Consider the following 22,019-nt stretch of genomic DNA (forward strand, 5'->3'; position numbering starts at 1 on the left):
CCTCATCATAAAGTAAAAGTAAGAGGAAGTAATCGTTTTGCCTTGGAAACATTCAGCCTCTGTCTTCATTTGGCTGTTCTGTGGCTTTGCTACTCAGGAAATGTCTTCGCGTCGATCACTATCTCACTGTAATATTGGGGGTTTGATTTTTGAAGCTATTTTAATTTTTCACAATAAAATAGCACATAGCTGCCATATGAAAATCAAACTAATGTTGAACCTCATTTTTCACATTCATTTCAGACCCTAAGAAAGGTTTCACAGTCAAGTGCCTTTATTTTATTCCTTGACCGAACATTCAAAGTTTTTCTTCAGGCTTAGAGAAGCGGTATTGTATTAATTTGGTAAATTTATGTTTTTCTCCTTAGTTTCACTCAGATCTTCCATAAAACCACAGACCATAAAGCAAATATGTTCAAAAACCCCATTGTTTATTTAAATGTTTATCCTTTTAATCAGTAGATATTTTATTTTAAATCCTTCTCTGCAGAACAGTAAAATGTTACCAATTTAAAAGTTCTGTTCTTTGGAAGGTTATCCTCTAAATTAATTTCAGGAAGACTAAGGTCTTCAGAATATACTTCATACTTTTATCATTTATTTTATGATTATGTCATACATGAATCAAGAGGGTTGGGGCAAGTTCTACCTAAAACTCATCTTTGCAGACTGCTCATATTCTGAAATATGAACTCTGAAATTCCTTCTTTGAGCACAAATTTCTCTGAACAAAACTCCCAATTTTTCTTTAGATAGTAAAGAAAATTAATTTACCTTGTTTTCCTTTAGATAGTAAATTTTTAAAAACTGGGAATGATGTTTTCAACTGTATCGTTCCTTCAACAAATTATTTGCGTACCTGTCATAAACTTGGCTTTGTCCTGTTTATTGGAGTTAGAACGGTGAGCACGCCAGGCACTGTGGGTAACACAGCCACTGTCACTGTATGTGCATTGTCATCACCTTGCTCTGTGCTTTGGACACTCTACAAGTCCTGAGTGTGTGTTTGTTGAAGGAAATAATGACCTAGTCCTGTACTTAGAACCTTTTTCCTGTGCATTCTATGCTTGTTTTCTATGCTTATAAGGACCATAAAGGACACTAGAGTTGACATGCATACTCACTTATAAATCTAAAAATAATAGCAAAGTGAATACATATTTGATTTTGCTAAAAGATTTTCTAAGTCAACTTTCTTTGTTAAGTCTTTGCATTTGAAATTTTTAGCCAAAGCCATTTGCTGGTGCTTTTCTGTAGAGAATACTTGTTTGTTGGTAAGTTTCAACTTGGTAAATTGAAAAGGATCGAGAGAAGCTAAACCCCATCTTCCAGAGAGTCTGAAAGGGGCCAGTGGAGGAAGTAGGGAACCAGACGTTTAAACGAGTCAGCACAGGACTTACAGAGCTATGACTGATAGTCAACTCAAGTCTGTACACAAAGAAGCCCGGAGAAAGACTAGTGTGCACCAGGTGGAGTTTGAAAGAATAGAGGGTATTTAGGTAAACTAGAGGATAGTCCAAATGTGAGTAAAGATGCGTGCAAATTCTAGAAGATGGGCACAGGAACATTTTTAAAAAATTATTCATGTTTACGTAATGGGAGTGTAGAAATTAATATAGGACGCTTTGAGTAGATTCAATGGCTTTACCAATAAAATAATGAATGAAAATGCTTTATTGATTCTAAAGAATGATGCAATTATAGTGTTATCTGGCTTCTTAGGTTATCTTCTACTCTGTGTAACAAATAGAAAGCTCTGGGGAGCTGGACGAAATGGAAGGTTTTTATAGGCAGAAGGGGATGGGGAAAAAGAACAGATCACTGCATCTTTCTTTGGGGCATGGGAAGGGGTCTGTCAGGTAATTACCTCATTATTGCTGCCCAGGAAATTCCAGATTGACTGGTCTAAGATTCCATTCCTGAGAGATGCCGAAACTGCTATTAGGTTAGGTATTAATTCTTGAGTTGGTTTAGCACAAGTAACTCCATTTTGGACCTGTCTGTCTGTCTGTCTGTCTCTCTCTCCCTCTCTCACTCCCTCCCTCCCTCTGTCTTTCTCTTCCTCTCTTCTCAACAACAGGAAAGAAATAAAATCCTTCCCCTCAATGAACTTGGGAAGACATGTATTTACTATTCCTGGGAGTAACTTTGGAAAGCAGCATGTTTTGATAGAAGAAGCAAGGACTATGGAGTAGGAAAGTCTCGAGGCTGTATCCCTTAGTTCCCATGGCTGTAGAATGAGACGCGCAAAGCCTTTTCTTTTGTGAGGCTTAGATTCAATGAATGTATTTTAAAAACTTTAGTTCCTCCTTCTCCCTTGAGACGGGAAGAAATTGGATTTAGGAATTAATTAGACCAGATTTGAACCTAGGCTGTGCAGACTTACCCCTCTGAGTCACTTTCCTTATTTGTAAATGTAATAATAACAGTACCAACTTCATAGAGCTGTTGGAATGATTAAATGGGATAATGCATGCTAGGTGCCCAGCAACAAATACTGAGGCGACATAAATGAACCTAAATTTCTTTTCTTTTTCACTCTGGCCACCTTGAGTAGGAATAGCCAGTGGAACACAGGCTAAGGCTTTAATGAAAGGCCCCAGTTGTCTTTAGTTAGGTTGTACCCCTACGGGAATCACAGCAGGACCCGAGAGGCTCAAATGCAGGTGCCAGATTCACGATGAAACACGTGACTGTCTTTAAATTGTCAGATGACTTTCTATCTTTGCTGGAAAAACTATATATGAAATAACCACAACATTAACATAGCTCTGCTAATAAAAACTGGTGTCTGCCTGGAAAAGCACTTGGATGAAGGTTTGTAAAGTTGCTGTGTTTCTTAAAGTCCAGACATTCGCCCAAATGACCTGCTGCTGTGATGTGCCTTCTCTTTTCCTTCCCCTGTTAGTCACTATTTCACATTAAGACTGGGCCTTAGTAATCTGGTTGACTGTTGCATTTTTATGTAGTTTAGGAGGTAGGATAGGCTAACTATCAATCTCTGTATGATATTTGTACACAAGTGGAGACTAGTCATGCATTTCACCAACTAATGTAGGTATGAAGGTGAGTGGTATGGTGTCCGTGAAAATAGTTTTAGATTATAATTTGTTCTATTTCTAAATAATATGAACAGTTAGCAATTTTCATGAAATGAGATCTCGTGTACTTATTCTTTAAATGGTAATAGAAGCATGCTGAGCCAGACACTTGTATTATCATTTTCTAGGCAAAAAATCACGCAAAGCAGGGAATAAAGGAAGTGAAGAGTAAGCTAAAACACAAGGTACGTCTCGTTCTCCTTTTCTTTCTACCTTGATTCTTGCATTAGTTTGAAGCTTATACTTTACAGATCATATGAGATTTACGTTTTTAATGACTTTTGAAATATGCTTAGCTCTACCTTCAAGAATGTATTTTTCATAACAAGCCCTCTGGCAACTCTCTGCCATTCTAGATGCATCCACTGAGTAATCTCTTTGTTGTTTGCATATTTTATCACAGAACTACAGAGAGCTTCAAAGATGCTTTAACAGGATGTATGTTTTCATAAAGTTAATTGCCTTGATATCACAATTGAAATTCTTCCTTCAAGCAGAGAATTTTTTTTAAAAAAATAATTTTTGGTGCAAAATTAAGCCGCAGATGTCGTCATTTGGTTTTATAGGATCGTTCCAATAGCAGCTTCCTTAAATTGAAGCGTGTTATTAACTTACAAAAGTTTGTGTTTGAGGATGTGTATTTGAATTTATGAATATTGCATGTATATGAATATTTATGTGTATGTGTTTTTGATTTGAGTACATGTTACATCTTGGCAGATTTTGTTATGTTTTGAATTTCTACCTTTGGGGAAAAAAATACTACTTAAAACTTCCATTGTGTGATGGATAGTAAATGATCTTCGTATAAATTTTATTCAAATTATTCAAAATAGTGAAAGATTATTTTGGAAACTATTAATTTATAACATAGAGAAATGCATTATTTTCCTAAGTGGGTTCTTTTAAGCTTGTACCTAAAGTGTTATTTTGTTATTTGCATCTGTACCAGACACTTTGTTGGTTAATCAAATAACTTCAGTAATCAAAGGAGTATTTAAAAATAATTACTTGCATATTTCTTCACGTGTAGGAAAATGAAGATGATTGCGGGGCCTGTTCTGGTTCCGTCCAGTGTACACCCGTTTACACATTACACAGTGAAAAGGGAGGAAACCTGGAGAAGCGTAAGCTCACCCAGGTAAGGTTGTTTATTCACCATGTGTCTCCAAATCCTAACATTATGTAATCCCTATTCTTTAGGAATAATTTTGGCCCCATTAATTTTTATCATCTATTAAGAAAATGTACAGTTCTGGCCCAGGAGATGAGAAGGTGGCCTTTGAGGAGACTGAGGTTATATCCAGATATCACCCCTACACACTTTTAAGTCACGTCTCACAGAGCTCACAGTCCAGTGAGGGGTGAGAGAATTAAACAGGCGATTGCCATAGAGTGCGGAAAAGTTTGGTAATAACAAAAATAAAATGAAACTCATACATGGGACTTTGACCATCAAAATACTCTGTAGAAATTCAAATATGAAGTAATAAATGCTCCCTTTTTCTAAAGTTAGATATTTTTTTTGCTATAAATATTTAAAGCCTCTGCTTATGTGCTGATGCTATTTAAAAATATTGTCCTAAAGTAGGAGAGTGTTCATAATTATAGCCATATGTGTCTCTGATTTTGCATCATAAGTATGTGTCTGAAGGTTTTAATGAAGCAACATTTGTATACGCCAAATCATGTTTTAAACGGCCCAAGGAAACTCACTTTTAAAAAGATCTTGCGAGTGGATTGTAGTTACAAAATTATAGAACTGGAAGCAGTTGCACAGCTTCGTTTATTACAGTCACAAAGTTCCCAAATGAGGAAGGTGATGGCCAAATGGTCACATCACTTACCTACGTCTGAGGACGAGTTAGTGACAGAGTGGACGAGAGCCCACGTGTCCTGCTCAGTGCCGCTGGAGGGGCAGACGCTGCGGGGTCTGCAGGGAGATGGCCCTAAAGCGCTTGCAGGAGTGTTCGGGAATGGGCGAGGGCCACAAGGCTGCACAGGAACCCAGCCTGCGCAGAGAAAGCCCGTCATTCAGCCATCTGGCACCTGCTCTGCCGTAGGTGCTATTCTAGGTATTCTGGGAAAATCTCTGCCTTCATGAGACTCTTGTATAACATACTGTATGTCTTCTCTATGGCTTACCCATTTATTCAGCTTACATTTTCAAATGTTAGTATTGCTGAATTGCAGCATATTGGCAGGGAATGCTGGCTGTCTGAACCAAAGTAAGCCTTTCAATAAAATAATTATTCCACAAGTGCAGAAACCTTTTCTGGCTACCACTGTTAACTGGAAAACATTTATTAACTGGTAGACTATTGATGGATTTGCAATCAATTTCTCGATTTTTCTCCTATTTCTAGAATGTACAATTCCTGTCTGTCTCAAGCTTTAACATCTTAAAAACTTTTGCCAACTATTTACTGTCTTGCTATTGGAGCATTTTGGCTATATTTACCATGGTGACTAGGTTTTCATGGGAAATAAATGTGTCTTCTTACTCCTGTCTCTCCCAGTATAATATTAGGGTGTGAGCACATTAAGATTTTCAATTAAATATGTAGACATTTCTAGGAATAAATGTGATTAAAGACAGAAACTAGATAACAATAAATACGTCAGAGACTAATGTTTATTTGTTTGTTTATATTCTACCTATTTCCAAAAATAAATTGACATCTTAGAAATCAAACATTAGTGTCATTTAATTTAGATTAAGATTTCAGGCAGAGAGAAAGTAAGCGTGTAGGAAGCGAAGGCTCTTTCCCTTGATTAGCAGTTTCAAGAAGAGCAAAGCACAGCTCCCATGATTCATACACACAGATTTAAAACAATCAGGTGTTCAGAAGGTGACAGCATGGCAGGAAATGCGGCCAGGACTGTGGAGCCTCAGGTGACTTCAGTGTTCGGAGAACTTATACCTGGTGGGGGCGCCCGGTGGAGACGAGGTTCCTGGGTCAGGAGCAGACATTCAGTTTTCTTTACTGGCTGAATCTACTGTTTGCAATACTCAGGTTCATTAATCCCTCTTGAAGACAGCTTGGTTTCCTAGCTGTTGCCTTTGCTTTTACATGGGAGTGAAGTACTTTTTTTTAAAATTAAAAAGAGTAACAGCAGACATCACCTTAGAACACAATCCTTAAAATGAAACAAAAAAGTTTCATAATCTGGGTACTGTAAAAAAGAACAAATACCAAAATGTCTGTTGCTTTAAGCCTGTGTGCCGTGACTTCGCTTGTCTTTGGACTGGTGAATCCACACCTATTCCCCAACAAATAGCAATTTGTGTGTCAGTCTGCTAATTAGTATGGTTATTTCCCGTTGTGTTGATGAGGCTTAAATAAATGTCAAGGGTACAGCCATGAAGATCTCCCAATTAGGCTCCCCATTGGTAACACCCAGCCCCTCTCCCTTTTATGTGAAGATGACAGTTCCAGCAGCAACCCAGCCTAACAGGACTCCAGGGAAGCCGCCTCCTCTGGTTTATTGAAAACAGGGCCGCTTGGGCCCAGGGGGAATGTGCCGCTGGCCACGGGGCAGCACAGTTTTCATCTTGGCGGTGTGCCTGCCTTCTTGCATCAGCTCTGTTTTAGAACAAAATACTGTAGACTTGGTGAACCATGTTTAGACTAGGTGTGTCATCTAAGATGTACTTGTGAAAATCTACTGGAAGTTCTAAGAATGAAAAATTCCTTTAAATAACAGGTACAATTGATAGGAATCTAAGATACTGCTCCGTATGAAATCATATTAGCCATCCTTATTCTAGTAATAACTGTAATGTGTGTACCTGTGTGTCTGCATCACACACACACACACACACACACACACAGGCACACCCCCCAGGCTGGGAAACTGCAGGGGGAGCTTAGCTGGATTACAAGTCAGTGTTAACAGATGGATGGCCCTGAGCTGGAGAATCTAGTGAGATGGAGGCTGAAGCTTTTCGTCCCTAAGCCTTATTAAAACCCTGGCACACATCACTCTTAACTATTTCATGTCTGGGACCAATAGCAACCCACTCAGACTTCTTTTCAGTGTATCTAATTATGTGAAAGCCGCATGAGAAAATGTGAATGGGAGGTTATTTTTCCGCTTGTGACGTGATAGAGAGCAGTGCCCTGTTGGTGAATGCCCACACTTGGAACGTAGTCAAGGCTTGAGCCCACATACGGTGTTTACAAAGACAAATATGTTTAACAGGCAGAATTCCTACTAATAAGACCAAGGACTAGTAAATTCGTGGTCATTTCTTCTATTTTTAAAGTATATTCACATGGAGACTAACAGTTTGAGGTACAGGTCTCTTTTGAATGCATAAGTAAGGAAGATGTTTACACCATAAAATATGGTCTATGTGATTTTCCGTTTTTTATCCATTATGTAAGGTAATCATATGCACACTTCAAATGGAACTTGGCTATGTTTTTGAATCCTTATGTATTTATTGGTTATAAATCATCCTAATGGATTCGTGGAATACAGCACAAGAGCAGTGAGCTCATTTTGTAATTGATGAGTAATGTAATTTCATCTTTAAAGGATATCCTTAGAAGTTATATATGCTTTTTTGGCATGTAGAGATTTGCAAGTAAGTTATTTCAAAGCCACATTTTGGTTGAACGGGGACTTAAATCCCAGTATATAAGCATGTCTTAAAATATATCAGCTATCAGATGGTTTACATTTTACATATACTAGATGCCATATTTTAAAATGCTGCCAATGAAATTAATTTTCTGTGAAATGTGTAAGAAAGATAAAAACTTAGGTTCTATAAATGACCCAGTCCCTAAACATAATGAGTGGTGGTGTATTCACACCTGGTAGAGCATGGATTGTAGTATTGTGTTTATGACACACTTTTCTTCATTGGAATTCAGTGGCTAGTGTTTCTTGTTCAGGTGACATAATAGATTTCAGAAAATGGCACACTTATTGGGAATCTTTGGAAGAATAGTCCATTGAATGGCTTTACTTTATTGGCCAAGAAAGAAATGGAATAGTCATTTGTTTGCGGAGGGAAATAGCCACTCGCTTTTTCTGACAAAGAAAAAAGTGATTGAAAATCTCGAGAAAGATCATTGTGACCTAGAGGGAGGCAGGAGAAACGTGTGTATGAAGGAAGAGGCCCCGATAACAGGAAAAAATACTTAATATAAATTTTACAAAAAACAAAAATAAGTTTAACCAAATCACGATAAGCAAAAAATGCTTCATTTTTATTTTTAGCACTTTGTTTAATTTGGCTCAGAATTGAAAATACTGTTATTATGATCAAGCTAAAATGTTGAATTAAAGTGATAAGGAAATCTATTAGAGTTTCAAACGATAAAAATTGTTTTTGAAATGTTTTAGGCGAATATGTTTCTATTAAAAGATGCCCACAAAAAATGCTGCCTAAATGAAAATACATTTTAACTCTCTGTTCCAAAGTCACTTTTTCACATAGCATGTATTTAGTCTAATTTATACTAATTTCACTAATTTTTAAAGTTGATCTCTTAAGCCCAGTTTGAAAAATATGGGTACCATATTGTTAATTTTAAAGGACGTTGTTTTTTTCTCTGTTTTTCTGTTGAAATAATATTAATTTCCAACATGTCAAATATGATTATAGTTCGATCTGTGCCCTGCAACCCCCCCACCCCCAAAATTCAGTTATGGGTTACAAGGATGCCCTCTAGTGGGCATTATATAAAACTTTCACAAGAAAAAATTTATAATTATAAAATTTACCTTTCAGAGTAGTCTTTTTTAGAAACACGATAGAATACACATTGAGGCATTTATATTGTCATAAATTGTTCAAGAATAGTATTCTTTCGAAGAAATAATTCAAAACCAACTCTTCCTTTCAGTAACTGACTTCAATTTAAAAATGTTTAGCTCTGCTGAATAACATCAAGTATGTTAAAAAGACGTAATGGAAGATAGAGTCTCACTTATGTGAACATGTTCACTACATATTATGAGATATTTTTAGGTTAAAATGTACCTTTTTAATGTTATAACTTTACTCTTGAAATTTATTGCCACAATGGTTGTCATTTATTACAAAGTCTTGAAACAAAAACAAAAGTCCTCAGTTTTTCCATTTAGTAAATATAATGGATATTACCATTCTAGACTTTACATCAGTAATCACGTCACTAATATTTTTCCTCACTAGTCACTGTTCTGTTTGACCTTGTGAGAGTTTTTACCTGTTACCTCTTTAATTATTTCAGAGGCTTTGGGAGAAATTAACAACAGCTCTCTCTATTCCCATAGTACCCAATTTTTATAGATAAATTCTTATTTTTCTTGCAGGCATCCTGGGATACAGAAATGATGATTTTTCTTCCTGTTTTATGTATAGAACTGCTTTTAGGGTTGGTCAGAGAGCAGTGTCGGTGTTGATGGAAGGGAAAGCGTCTTCTCTTTGCAGGGGTTGCTGCTGATGCCAATTAGTGTTCCTTAAGAGAGGAATTGCCAGGACTACCAATAGATACCTAACTGCCAGAGTGTGATAGAATCTTATTATCATTTGAACTGGATTTATATCTACTGCACGTTATTTGTATTTCCTGGTAAAGAACAGAGGATATTAGAATAATACGTAAATACCTCTCACAAGTCCGCGGTACCCCATCGCAGTTACAGAACAGGACTGCTGTGTGGGCAGCCCTCGCGTGTGCCTTTACTGGGTTTTCCCTAACATTTGAATATAATACTGGTAATTTCACAGAAGTCGATTTCCTCCTTGCCTTTATCAGTGCCTCTGACATTTGTAAGATAACGCTTTTGAAACCAAAATATAATTGCAATTTCTGTTCAAAGATTCTTGCCACATTCAACCCGAAACCATTTAAGACTCTCTCCACATGTACACGCATATTTATGCTTATTATATAGTGAAATGGCTATCTGGAAAATTAAAACCCGGCTGTAAGTATTTTACAAATCATATATTTTCCTCCTAAGTTATTTAGCTTTTGCAAACATAGTTTATTAACATGTTTGGAAATAATATGGTTCTGTTAATCAGTGCTGACTTTTTAATTGTTTATCCCAGCTGGGGAAGTCATCATTACATCAGTAGTGAAAGGAACCAAATTCTATGATTTACTGAAAATACAGTGGACTCGTTATATACTAAGAAATCTTTGTAAATGTTGAAATGTCGAAACCCTGTCAGCAAAAGTGAAATTGCAAATAGTTCGCCATTTATCAAAGGATTACTCATTTATTTATTTGGCTTTGAGAATAATATTTTAATGGTCTTACACAACTTCTTGTATGTATGCTGATCGATAATCTCAGCACTGAAAAGTTGCTGTGAGCACTTTGTCAAAATTTGCTTTATCAAATATTAAAGAAGAGAAAAAAATAATGAAACAATGTTTTAATATCTTAAATGTTTATATCTAACATAATTTCATTAACAGTCATTAAAAGTTGGCCCAAACGTATTCACAATTCACAGCTATATTGCATATGAACACAGGTGAAGAGCGAGACCTCCTGTGAGTACGTGGCGTTCTTTCCACCTGCTAACTCCCTGCAGTGAGTCTGTTAGAATGACCGTTCGATTTAGAATGACCGTTCGATAGGTTTTCATACAGTCTGCTCCACAGTGGAGAAATGAAGTCTAAAGTACTGTGTTTCTAGGGTGATTTTGACACAGTATTTTGCCAAACTAAACTCCTTAAAGGAAGTCTGAGCTACCTAAAGGAAATTTCCCAACATAAGTAAAGGGCTCCATGAAGGGATCAGTCCTGATTTCAAATATTCTGTCTCTAAAATCTAATGAGATTACTTTAATTCTAGGATAGTCCCCTACTTAATATTAATTAAAATGAACTTCCATCAATGCAGCTAGTGCTGCAACGTGGATCAAACGGAGAGTCTATCTAACTCAGTTCAACCCAAACTACCTGATATCTACTGTGTGCTGTTTTACGAATTTCAAGGTCCTTTACCTCCTCTGAACAGACTATGTGCTAGATCTGCTTTCAAGACTATTTACCTCCTCTTACCTCACTAAGAACCATCATTCACAATGTCAGAAAGACTTGTCTTCAGTGACCTTTATATTTACTCTTTTCTTTCCACTTCGAACATCACCCCCACCATTAAATAGAAAGACCCCATGTGGGAGTGTAACAGTCTTAAACTTTGGAATATAACAAACCTGGGCCAGGATTACCAGCTGGGCCACTTGCATGGTATTTGAACTTGAGCAACTTTCTTTTCCTCTCTAAGCCTCTCAGCCTTCACATCTATAAAACGATGACAATTGTGTCCCCCACCCCCAGAGTTGTTGTGGAGATTAGTTACGTGGTGATAGAATTGGTCCTTCCAACACTCATCAGAAGTTGAATAAATATTAGTTATTATTTCTATCCTGTCAACTACAACAGCAACCTCCACAGAAATTGAATGAATGCCCCATGTGTTGGGGAGCAGAAGGAATTAGGCCAGTAGTACCTTCAGCTCTTGGATGCTCTGCTCTGTTTCACTTTTTCTTTTTTTCCTATTTCTGTGACAAATGCCATTGGAATATTAATAGGGTTTGCATTGAATCAATTGATGGCTTTGGATAGGATAGAAATTTTCACAATCTTAAGTCTTTGAATCCATGAACACAGATATCTTTCCATTTATTTGTGTCTTCTTCAATTTCTTTCATTAGTGTGCTAAAGTTTTTGTTGTATAGGTCTTGCGCTTCCTTGGTTAAATTTATTTCTAAGTACGTATTTTATTGCTTTTGATGCTGCTGTAAACGAGATTGTTTTCTTTACTCCTTTTCCCGATTGTTCATTGGTGGTGTGTAGAAACACCAGTTTGGATAATTTCTATTGACCTGTTTTGAAGTTCACCAGTTTTTTCTTCAATCTGCTGATGAGCCCATCAAAAGAATTCTTCCTTTCTTATATCATGTTTTCTTTTTATTTCTATTGTTCAACTTGACTCTTTTGAATGGATTCCCTCTCTGTTTATGTATATTGTCCATCTTTTGATTTATTTTTCTTACCTTATTTTATGTCTGGTGGTCTTTGAGGGCTGGAAACCCATGTATAGAAAAGCAGCACAGAATAAGTTAAACAGTAGTTTAGCCCATGGCTCTTCTTCTGTAATGCTGTTAGTACAAGAGGTTGAGCCCATCATCACACGTTGAACTGGTTTGGGTTTTGTCCTTGACATCATCACCTGCAGTGCGCAGCTATTAATCTTGTTAGAGTGGAGTGCTTCTAGTGGAGGTGCTAGAAGATCTTTCTCAGTGTTCCTCCTTTACCCTCAGCCATCAGCAGGCCCTGTACCCCTGAGCTGCAGCGGGGGTCTCTCTCAATGTTTTTGCCCCTCCCCCAGCTTCCCTGGCACTTCTGTTGTTGGCTACTTGGTGGTAGCCTTACAGGTTTTCTGTGCTCTGCTCCAGTTTCAGTCATCGCAGGGTAGAGCTTTCCCAACACCGGCCCCGCACCCCCACTTCCTATGGCAGATAACTTTCCTTATATCTGTGATTGGTCTCAGGCAACTGGACGGCCACCTGCCCCTCCCCGGTGGTGGCAGACTTCTGCTCGGTGTCAAGGTAGGCTCCTGTTCCTCCCTAAGCTAGAGAATTTTTGCTTCCACATTTCTTCCGGTGGTTTTGGTATTGAGTTTGCTGACCATTGGCAGCAGCTTAAGGCTTTTGTTGTATATAAGTGTTCTTAAAAAGTAAGTGGGGCTTCATCCCTGTCTTTCTGCAGCAGCCATCACCTCCTGCAGGCCTGTCATCTCATCTGCTTGTGCATATTGTCCCTCTTCTCAGTCCCCATCTTGTCCCCAGTCTTTCTCTGTAGCACCGGCTGGTGCAGTTGCCTGATGCAGCGAATGAGATGATAGGCTTGTGTCTGTGGGAAGGAGCCTGTGAGTGCAGACTCTCCCTGTCTGTGAGATGGCCGGCTACTGCAGACGGACATGGCAGTCCGCACTGGTCTCCCAGACGATTGCATTTGAGCAGATTGCTTCCCTGGCTTCTATGCCAGCTGCTTAGCAACTCGTGCTTTCCGTGGGTCGAGCAGATCCTGCCCCTTATCTCTTGTGGGAGGGGTGTGGAAGTCCACGGAATTCAGTTGATTTGGTTGCCTCACAACTCAGCTGTCTGACAGCCTCAAGAAAAAATATGGTTTTGTTTTTTGGATTATCCAGCTTTTTCTCATTGTTGGGATGGGAGTTGCCATTCTTTTGCTGCTTTGTGCATTCTCAACGGAAGTGGAATTAGAAGCAAATGAATTAAAAGATAGAGTTCTTGGTCTCCAGGACTCGGTAAGACAGGCGTGCACTTCAAATGAAACACTACCTTTCTGAGAGCCCCTGTCGGGTGACAGCTGAGTGGAGGGGGGTCACAGGGAGTAACGCTGACAATACGACGAGATCGCCGTGCCCTCGGTGAGTTGGTAAAGGGTCCTTGGATGGACGTGTGTGGCCCTCTCCACAGCCTGGCCTCCTGAACTAGCCCCACCCAGCGCTCCCCTGCTCAGAAGTCGAATTTTGATGCTTCTGGAAAATCTTGTTTCCTGGTCTACTAATGACACCCTTCATCAGCGGAGCCCATCAGACTTCAGCGAACACGTGTGCTTCATCCTTCCAGACCCTCCTTTGCCCTGACAGGAGGGCCTGTTCTCAGTACCTCTGGAAACGCGCCTTAGTCTCCGGTCTCTTCACCCTGCCGTCCCACCTCCTTGGCACGTCAGCACTTTTGATCCTTCTGTAACCTCCACCTGCTTTAAAAATGAGGTTAAACCTTGCCGTTTTAAGAAAATTTTTCTCAGGTTAATTCTCAGACATTTATTCTGTGGGAGTCTCTTGGGACTTCCTTATTTAGTGTAATTGTAACGAAGCGTCCTAGCCAGGGAGTCGGAATGCCTGGCTTAGTGCCCTAGCTGTCACTAATTGTCTAGCGTTGCCCCAGACACTTCACTTTGTTGATGTTTTGGTTCCCTAACATGTAAAATAAGGAAACTCTTCACCAAAATTTGTAGTAGATACTTACTGAAATGAAGTATTATCTATAAAACCTCTAACACACTAAACCAAATCACTCCTGAGTAGGTCACCTAACGTGTGCTTCAGTTCCCACTGATAACAATGACCACACACGTGCTTTTAAAGCTCTTTTCCAAATTGTAAACTGCCATGTATTTTTAAGGTGTTGCCATTATGATTCTGTATAGCCACGTTTCTTTAATGTATTCTCATATAGTTCATGCAGGTGTGTGTGTATATATATATATATATATATATATATATATATATATATATATATTTTGTCCTAGGCTGTAAGCTCAGGGGTTTGCTGTAGACTTTGTGTAAGCAAGGTAACACTCCCTAGTTACTGAGGGCCTCAGTTACTTCAACTCGAAAATGGGCACAGTAGCACAGAGTACCTACTTTCAAAACATTCATCTATTGCATCTTAATTTTATTAATTCTAAAAACTTGTATTTTCCCATTCCTCAGCTTATATCCCTTATTTTCCCCACCCCCAACCCCCTTTTGAATTTAAATGTACCCAGCACTTTGCCATCTTAGTATCTGTCTGCCATCTAGTGACAAAAATGGTGACTGCTAGAACAGCAGGCTCCACGCGCCTGGGGAACATTGTCACTGGTCCACCGTCTGATACGCTTTCTACAAACATCACAGTGAAAAGAAAGGAAACATTTATCTTTGCTTGTTGTAGCTAAACCAAACTTACTTCCTGAAGCCTCTTCAGACAAAGAGTTCGATGGTTTGTGACGCGAGTGTTTGCCTCTTCACTGTGTTGGTGAGGTTCGTTATGGTTTTTCCTGCCTATGAAATGCTTTTCCTTCTCCTGTTTACCAGCCCATTTTCTTGGTTTCATTCAACGTTTGGCTGTAGCTTGAGCTTCTCTAATAGGATATCTTCTCTTAATAAATTTCGTTCCATACTGATAACCTTTCTTTTGTATTAATTTAGTATTCTTTCAGATTCTTAGTAAGCATCCCTGGCTATATAGTGCTGACTTCCAAAATTATATGAATTGTCACATATACTAGATGTGTGCTTTACATTTCCAAATTTTTACTTCACAATTATATGTTTACAGTCTAGTAGAGGCTGATGGAAGATGTGTGACATCAGTTCCTGTCTTGTTTTTAGTTCTTTATATAGAAGGATGTAAAACTCTACACAACTCTGCTTGTTTTGTTTCTTATGATGCCTTTTGCATCAAAAAGATGTGTGTGTGTGTGTGTGTGTGTGTGTACACGTATGTAGTATTGGCTCCCAAGAGAGCTGCAAATGCTGATAGTTATTTACTAATTTGCTCCTGGTTACTAGTGAGATGGCCTCTGGTTACTACTGAAGTGACCATTGCTAATGCTGTAGCTGCAGCAGCTTCTAAACGTCCTTATTCGAGCCCAGAACTACCCTTATTTATGGTATGTAATTGCAGTTCTATATTGTTAATATTGTTGGTCTGATGCCTGAACCTACTTATTAGGAATATTACTATTTGGCATTAGTCAGGATCGGTAGTAATAGTCATTTGCATAAGTTTTCATCTATGATCAAAAAGTCTGACTTCAGTTACTTTCACATGATGAGGAATAAGTTTATATTTATAGCTGCTTTATTGTATTCAGTACGTCGTCAGTTTCACTGTGTATTTTTTTTCATCATTTTCTTTTGTATGCCTCACAGCTCGCGTGCATTATGCATAGAGTAGCTGTTTAATGGATGTTTGTGGAATGAAGAGATTATAAGACTTTTTATGTGGCTACTACCTTACTTTCAAGGAATATGCAGTAACAGTTTTCAGTGGGTGCTCAAATATTTGTTGAAGGCAAGAAGAAAAGGCTTTCTGTTACTGTCCATTGTCAGGCCTGCAAGTCGAGGTGGGTGCCTAGCCTGTAGCTCCTACCGCTTTCTCATCTCCATTCGTTCCTGCTGGTCTCTGACCCTCCCCCACTTCCTCGGACCCTCCAGCCCTTTGTCTTCTTAGCGTACATCTTCCCTCTAGTGGTCAAAAGAGTAACTGCATGGTTAACGGACTCAAAGAACCTCGTGCCCCGACGCAGGTTCTAACCCACGTGCGCCCGCAGTCGTCGGTCACTCCATCATCTTTGCTCCAGCGTTCCCAGCACAGGACCGCTGCACGTTTTGTTCCTTCTTGTCATCACCTACTTAATACCTACTAACCTTTCAGAGCCATCCGACCGTCTTCAGGGAAGGGCTTCCTCCCTGTGACCCCTCTGATTAGGTCCGACTCCTCAGAGCAATCCGAGTTTCGGACAAGTTACTGCAATCCTAACTGTATGCTGAGTTTCTGATTATTCAATTTCATCCATGTTTCATTTACTAGAACATCATCTCCATGAGGGCAAAGGGCCCTGTTCTCCGTCATCACTCCCCCCAAACACGTGGCTCAGTGCCTGGCACCCAGCAGGCATTTCTGTATCTCCGTTGAGTGACCGAATGAACGAACGCTCACTGGTAATGCCGTCAGTCAGCAGAGTCTGCCGTTAGCATTATCTGCATCGTGCATTTTCCTAGGAGTTTTCCATTCATTCAGATGCTCAACAGAAACTACCTACTCTCTGTGGAGGTATTCGTTTATTCCGCAAACATTAACTGCCTACTTTAAAGAATAGTTTTATATTAAAGGCTAAGATTATAGTGCCCTTATTTTATTTGGCTCATCAGCCAATGAGGGAACCAGTGAATTATAAAAAAATGGACACAGGGTAATCCAAAGAACAGACACCTCGACCATCAGGAACACTGAAATGTACATGCTCACAGGTCCCCCAACCACCAGTACCCACACCAGAGTAACCGCATGTCCACGGGACAGAACCGACTTGTGCATCTGTGGACAAGAAGCGTTTGCATGGCCGTCGGTCCTCCACAAGTCAGTGTCAGGGCTATGCACGGTGCAGACCTCTAGCTTCAGACGTGGTGTGGACCCCACATGGAGAGCGCGCAGGCAGGAAGGGCATAGGCAGAGCCCTTGGCGAATATGCAGCGTGGTCAGCAGCACAGCAGCCAGTGCTGGCCATGGTGTTTGCCAAACATGGAGGACGCTCTGGAAGCTTCACACAGGAGACGTTTGAGTCAAACACTGAACGGAAGGTGGGAGTTTTACACTAGAGGAGGAGAAGGGAAATTCTGAAAGAGGGAGCCTGTGTGCAGGGAGTACAGGTCATTTGCTATGGCAAGAGGACTGGGGGCGGCCAGTTGGACGTGCGGAGAAGAACAGGAAGTCAAAACAAAAAGCTGGGTCTTGACGGGGTTTGAATGGGAGTCTCATTAATGCCAAGACCTCTGACCTTTATCTTAAAGGAAAACGATGCTTTTAATCAAAGCAATAAAATGACCAGATACGAGGTTTTTAAAAAAGTAACACATTGAGGTATATTCTGACAAATGCATATTTAGGTTTTAAAAATCAAATGGTATGATGATGATTTGACAGATGGAGAGACATCCTCTTGATGAATTTCAGTTGTATTTTTTTATTTCATGTATATTGTGAGATATTTTGATAGTTGATTGAGATGTTTGTATTTCATTTGGCCGAAACAGCACATATGCATTTTTATGAGTATTACCTACTGAAATATGGTGTTACTTAAGTGCATTTATTAACCTCCAAGTTGGATTTGATTGCTAATGTCAATATCCATCAAACCAATAACGGACCAAAGGATTTTGCCTGAGATTGTAAAAATCAGTTGTTACGCCAAGGACTTAAAATATGGAAATTTTTTCCTGTGAGTTAATTATTAACTGTGATACCTTATTTCCTAAAATGTTAATCATGTTTTAAAATATCAGAATTTGAAAAGCTTGAATTTTATAATTAGGAGTGGCTAAGTTCATGGACACCCAGAAAATGTCGTTACAGCCTGTTCACTCTTTCTAAATATTGGAGGTAGCAAAAAACAGTGTGACAATCTTGTTTCTTGTGGGAGTAAATTAAAGGAAGCTGGCTATTATTAGTACTCTGATCAGGAGGAAAAGAAAAAGTCTTTCCCCCCTTTTTACAAAAATGTATGGGAAAAGCTACACGCATTTCAAAATACAGAAAAGAAAAGCTTAAATAACAGCACAAAGCAAATACACAGGCAGCGGGAGGCAGGCTTACCTGTGACGTCAGCTGATTTTCAGGTACAGATTATGTCACATCATTTAGCAGAACTTTGAAAAAAATATAAGGTTGTTTTTCCTGGAAATCACCTTATTTTTCCCTTTGTCTCAATTTCTTTACTCTGCTGATTGCTTGTGGCTGTATCTCTCAACTTATTTCATAATCTCTCTTTTACAAAAAGCATCCGTTCCCACATACAGGCCAGATTATGACCCACTTGGTGCTTATTTCAGGGAGTTGTAGATAATAATTTATGATGAAAGCGTGTCTTGACCCTCAAACTTTCCCATTGTACACCTCTTACTGTGAGATTTCTATCCAGGTCTGAGACAGAAGGACACTTTTCTCCGAATGCGTACAATACACACAAGTCACTCTGCTAGCACTGGCCTGTTTACTCTCTCTCGTTTCAGTTAGAAAGACAGGAAGATGGGCACTCCCTCCCTAAAGCTTAGTCAGTTGGATTAAACGTGTGATTGTTATCTTTATTGTGTGTGTTGAGATTGCTTTTCTCGTTCTTAGTCATTTCCATGTCAGTTTCTGTCTAGGTTAGTGACAGGTTTCCAGCCCTGGCTCATGTATGGGCTGTGAGTCCAGATAAGGGTGTGTTCTGATCGTTTGTGGTCAGCACGCTGAAGAACTCACTGTATGTGGTCTGCAGTCTAAGCTTCTTTGCTACCAGTTACCCAGAAAGACCTCTGTTTACACGACTGTGACTGGGTCTTTTGCCCAGTGTTGTGGGTTCTGGATGTGGTGGCAAGGATCCTTTATCCCCCCAGTAGCACTGTCCCCAAGCCCCAGTCTACCAGAGGCAGAGACGCAGAGGGGATCTGGGATGCTATGCGCTTAGAAGCTGGTGATGCTTTTGTTAAATAAGCTGCTGCTTTTCTCTATCTTGAGTGTGGATCAAATTGATTGTAAGTCAAGCATTCCGAACAGGGAGTGACCAGGTGGGTGCTTGTGCCCAGGTGCATACCTACTCACTCCAGTGATTGGGTTTCCGGTAGTTTTCAGGTGTGAGGAAGTGTAGCGATAAATAGTGTCTGATTCCCTCCCCTCGTCCTGCCCAGCTTGTCACTTTATTGGGTAGTACTGAAAAACCCTGAAGGCGTATTCTTTTTAAAGGGTTCCTTAGCAAATAAAATTGTTCCTTTAAAATTTAGGAGAGAGACCCATTTTCACTACTAATGCCACTTTGTTGTCCACTCGTGTCTGTAGGCGCGCTTACAGAGGTCTCTGAAGAGCATCGATGGTGCTGTGTATGATGACGATGACGACGCCATGGAGAGAGCCAGCAGGTCAGTCATGGGTTTGACGTCCTACTGAGCAAGTGGCTTCATGGCGGAAGTTTTAGGTTCCAAAAGATATTTCAGTGTGCACTCCTAGAGTTCAGATTTTGCCGCTTACACTGTTGGTACTTCAGCGAAAGGCACCCAATTCTCGCTGGAGTCTCATGGGGGGATAAATCTTGAGATGGGAAAGCAGACAGACCTGAAATATCTTGTTCTTGGAAAGCCGTGATGTCTGCAGAAATGTCAGGGAGCTTGCAGAGGGCATGGAAGCCCAGCCTGGCCACGCTGCTGCCCTCCTACTGGAGAAGGCGGGTTGAGTGGCAGGAACGGGCGGTAGCCAGCTGAAGCCAGTCAGTCAGGGAGGGAAGGACTTAAGTCTACGGTGATAGCAGAGGAGCGAAGTGTAATACAAAGTGTTAAAAATTCTAATATAAAATAAGGGAAATAATAGCATGTGTTTAATTTCTCAACAATTTTAAGATATATGGGGATGACAAATGGATATTCTCTTTTTCTTCATTAAGTCTATCTTTGTCTGTATAAAGGAACATGCATTCTTCTCTAAGATAAGTGAATGAATAAAAGGAAAACCATATAGAAACAGTGAACGTGAACGTGGACTATCGCAAACTTTCCAAGTAGTCAACCTACTATTTCTAGGGCTAATGTCCCACATCGCACAAAATTAGACCCTGCGACAGCCCTGCCCCATGTCCTGGTTGACTCAAGTACCAAAGACTTTCTGTCTGTTCTTAATGCAGACTCAGAATTTCCAGTATTTGAATTGGCACACACATCACTACAAAGAATTTGGCCATGAACCAGTTGTCCATTTTCCTGTTGTTCCACTGAAATGTCACTTTCATAGAAGTGGTGAGAGGTTGCTTCCATGCAGCATATGTGGTTCTGTAACAACCGCTACCTGTTTTATTTTTCTGCAGGTTGTCATCTGAAGATGGTGAAGAAGCCTCTGCTTATTTTTACGAAAGTGACGATTCTATTGAAACCAGAGTAAAGGCTCCTTACTCAGGTGGAATGGACTTACTTGGAGAGATTCTGGATACGCTGAGCACACACAGCTCAGATCAAGGAAAGCTGGCGGCAGCCAAGAGCTTGGATTTCTTTAGATCAATGGACGACATTGATTACAAACCTACGGTCAGCTGATTTTCCAATTATAAAGTTAAATGGAAACATTCTTACCTGTGCTGCGATTGCCTGATATTGTAATCTCAGTCTGTAGAAGCTTTTAACCTCTAATAGCTACGTGTCAAAACTTCAAAAATATAACAATTAATCATAAAGAATTATTTATAACAACAAATTTTTCATGTTTTCCCTTTTATGTATTCAGTTCTCATGGTTATTGTCATTAATTGAAATTATTTTGTCCAGCAGTAATATTTTCTGACAATCCAATTTTATAGTTGTCTTTTCTGGAGAATTTTTTAAATGTGAAATGTTCCCACTTGTTTTTTCTATTTTTCCTGAATCTTCAAAAAAATTTTTTACTAAATGTACTAATTGAAGTAACTTTTTATTGCATTGCCTCAAAGATGAACAATATTTTAGACAAGCTGAGCTGCATGTTTTAAAACTACGAGAGATGGCAGTATGTTCCAATTGCCGGGAATTCCAGAACTTGCATTGGTTACATACTCTAGATGCCTATTTGGTTTTTTTGGCCAATCCTTTTTATTTTACTTTATTTTCAGCTTTATTGAAGTATAATGACAAAATAAAAGTGGTATATATTTAAGCTGTACAACTTGATGTTTTCATATCTGTACACAGGTGAATTGATCACAATCAAGGCAGTTAATGTACCCTTCACCTCACATAGTCACCATTTTTTTCTCCTTTCTTTTTCTTTTTTTTTTTTTTTTTGAGGTGAGAGCACGTAAGACCCACACTCTTAGCCAATTTCAAGTGCACAGTACAGTGTTGGGAACTGTAGTCGCCATGCTGTACGTTAGGTCCCCAGAATTATTATTCTTGCATAACTGCAGTTTTGTACCCTTTAACCAACGTCTCCCCATTTCTCCCACACCCCACCCCCCCATTCTACTCCTTAGTTGAGCCTATTTTAGATTCCACATAGAAATGAGATCAGGTAGCTTATCTTCCTTACCAGGTCTTCCATGTTTATCTATGTTGTCTCCAGTGGGAGAAGTTTCATCTTCATCAGGCTGAATAATATTCCGTCATGTGTAAACACCACAGTTAGTTTATCCATTCATCCATCGGTAGACACTTAGGTCGTTTCCACTGTTGTGACTCGGCTGCAGTGAACACAGGGTACAGCTGTGTCTTCAACATACTGACTCCATTTCCTTTGGAGAAATACCCAGAACTGGGATGGCTGGGCCACGTGATGATTCTCTTTTAATTTTTTGAGGAATCTCCACACTGTTTTCCATAGTGGCCACACCAATTTACATTCCCATCGATAGTGCACGAGGTTTTCCCTTTCTCCAAAGC

The 22,019-nt window shown here is 39.5% G+C and overlaps 1 protein-coding gene across 6 annotated transcripts in view; it reads left to right on the forward strand.

The window, feature by feature from the left end:
- The window catches only part of DENND1B (DENN domain containing 1B), a 182,410-nt gene that overhangs the window by 153,895 nt on the left and 6,496 nt on the right, over positions 1–22,019 (forward strand). For all 6 annotated transcript variants that reach the window (XM_033099525.1, XM_033099523.1, XM_033099527.1 and 3 more), the window contains 4 exons: positions 3,230–3,286; positions 4,135–4,242; positions 19,465–19,544; positions 20,480–20,696. In XM_033099525.1, the coding sequence (XP_032955416.1) occupies positions 3,230–3,286; positions 4,135–4,242; positions 19,465–19,544; positions 20,480–20,696 (462 nt within the window). The remainder of the gene's footprint in view (positions 1–3,229; positions 3,287–4,134; positions 4,243–19,464; positions 19,545–20,479; positions 20,697–22,019) is intronic.

This window comes from Rhinolophus ferrumequinum, chromosome 27, assembly GCF_004115265.2.
Source record: "Rhinolophus ferrumequinum isolate MPI-CBG mRhiFer1 chromosome 27, mRhiFer1_v1.p, whole genome shotgun sequence".
Lineage (NCBI taxonomy): Eukaryota > Metazoa > Chordata > Mammalia > Chiroptera > Rhinolophidae > Rhinolophus > Rhinolophus ferrumequinum.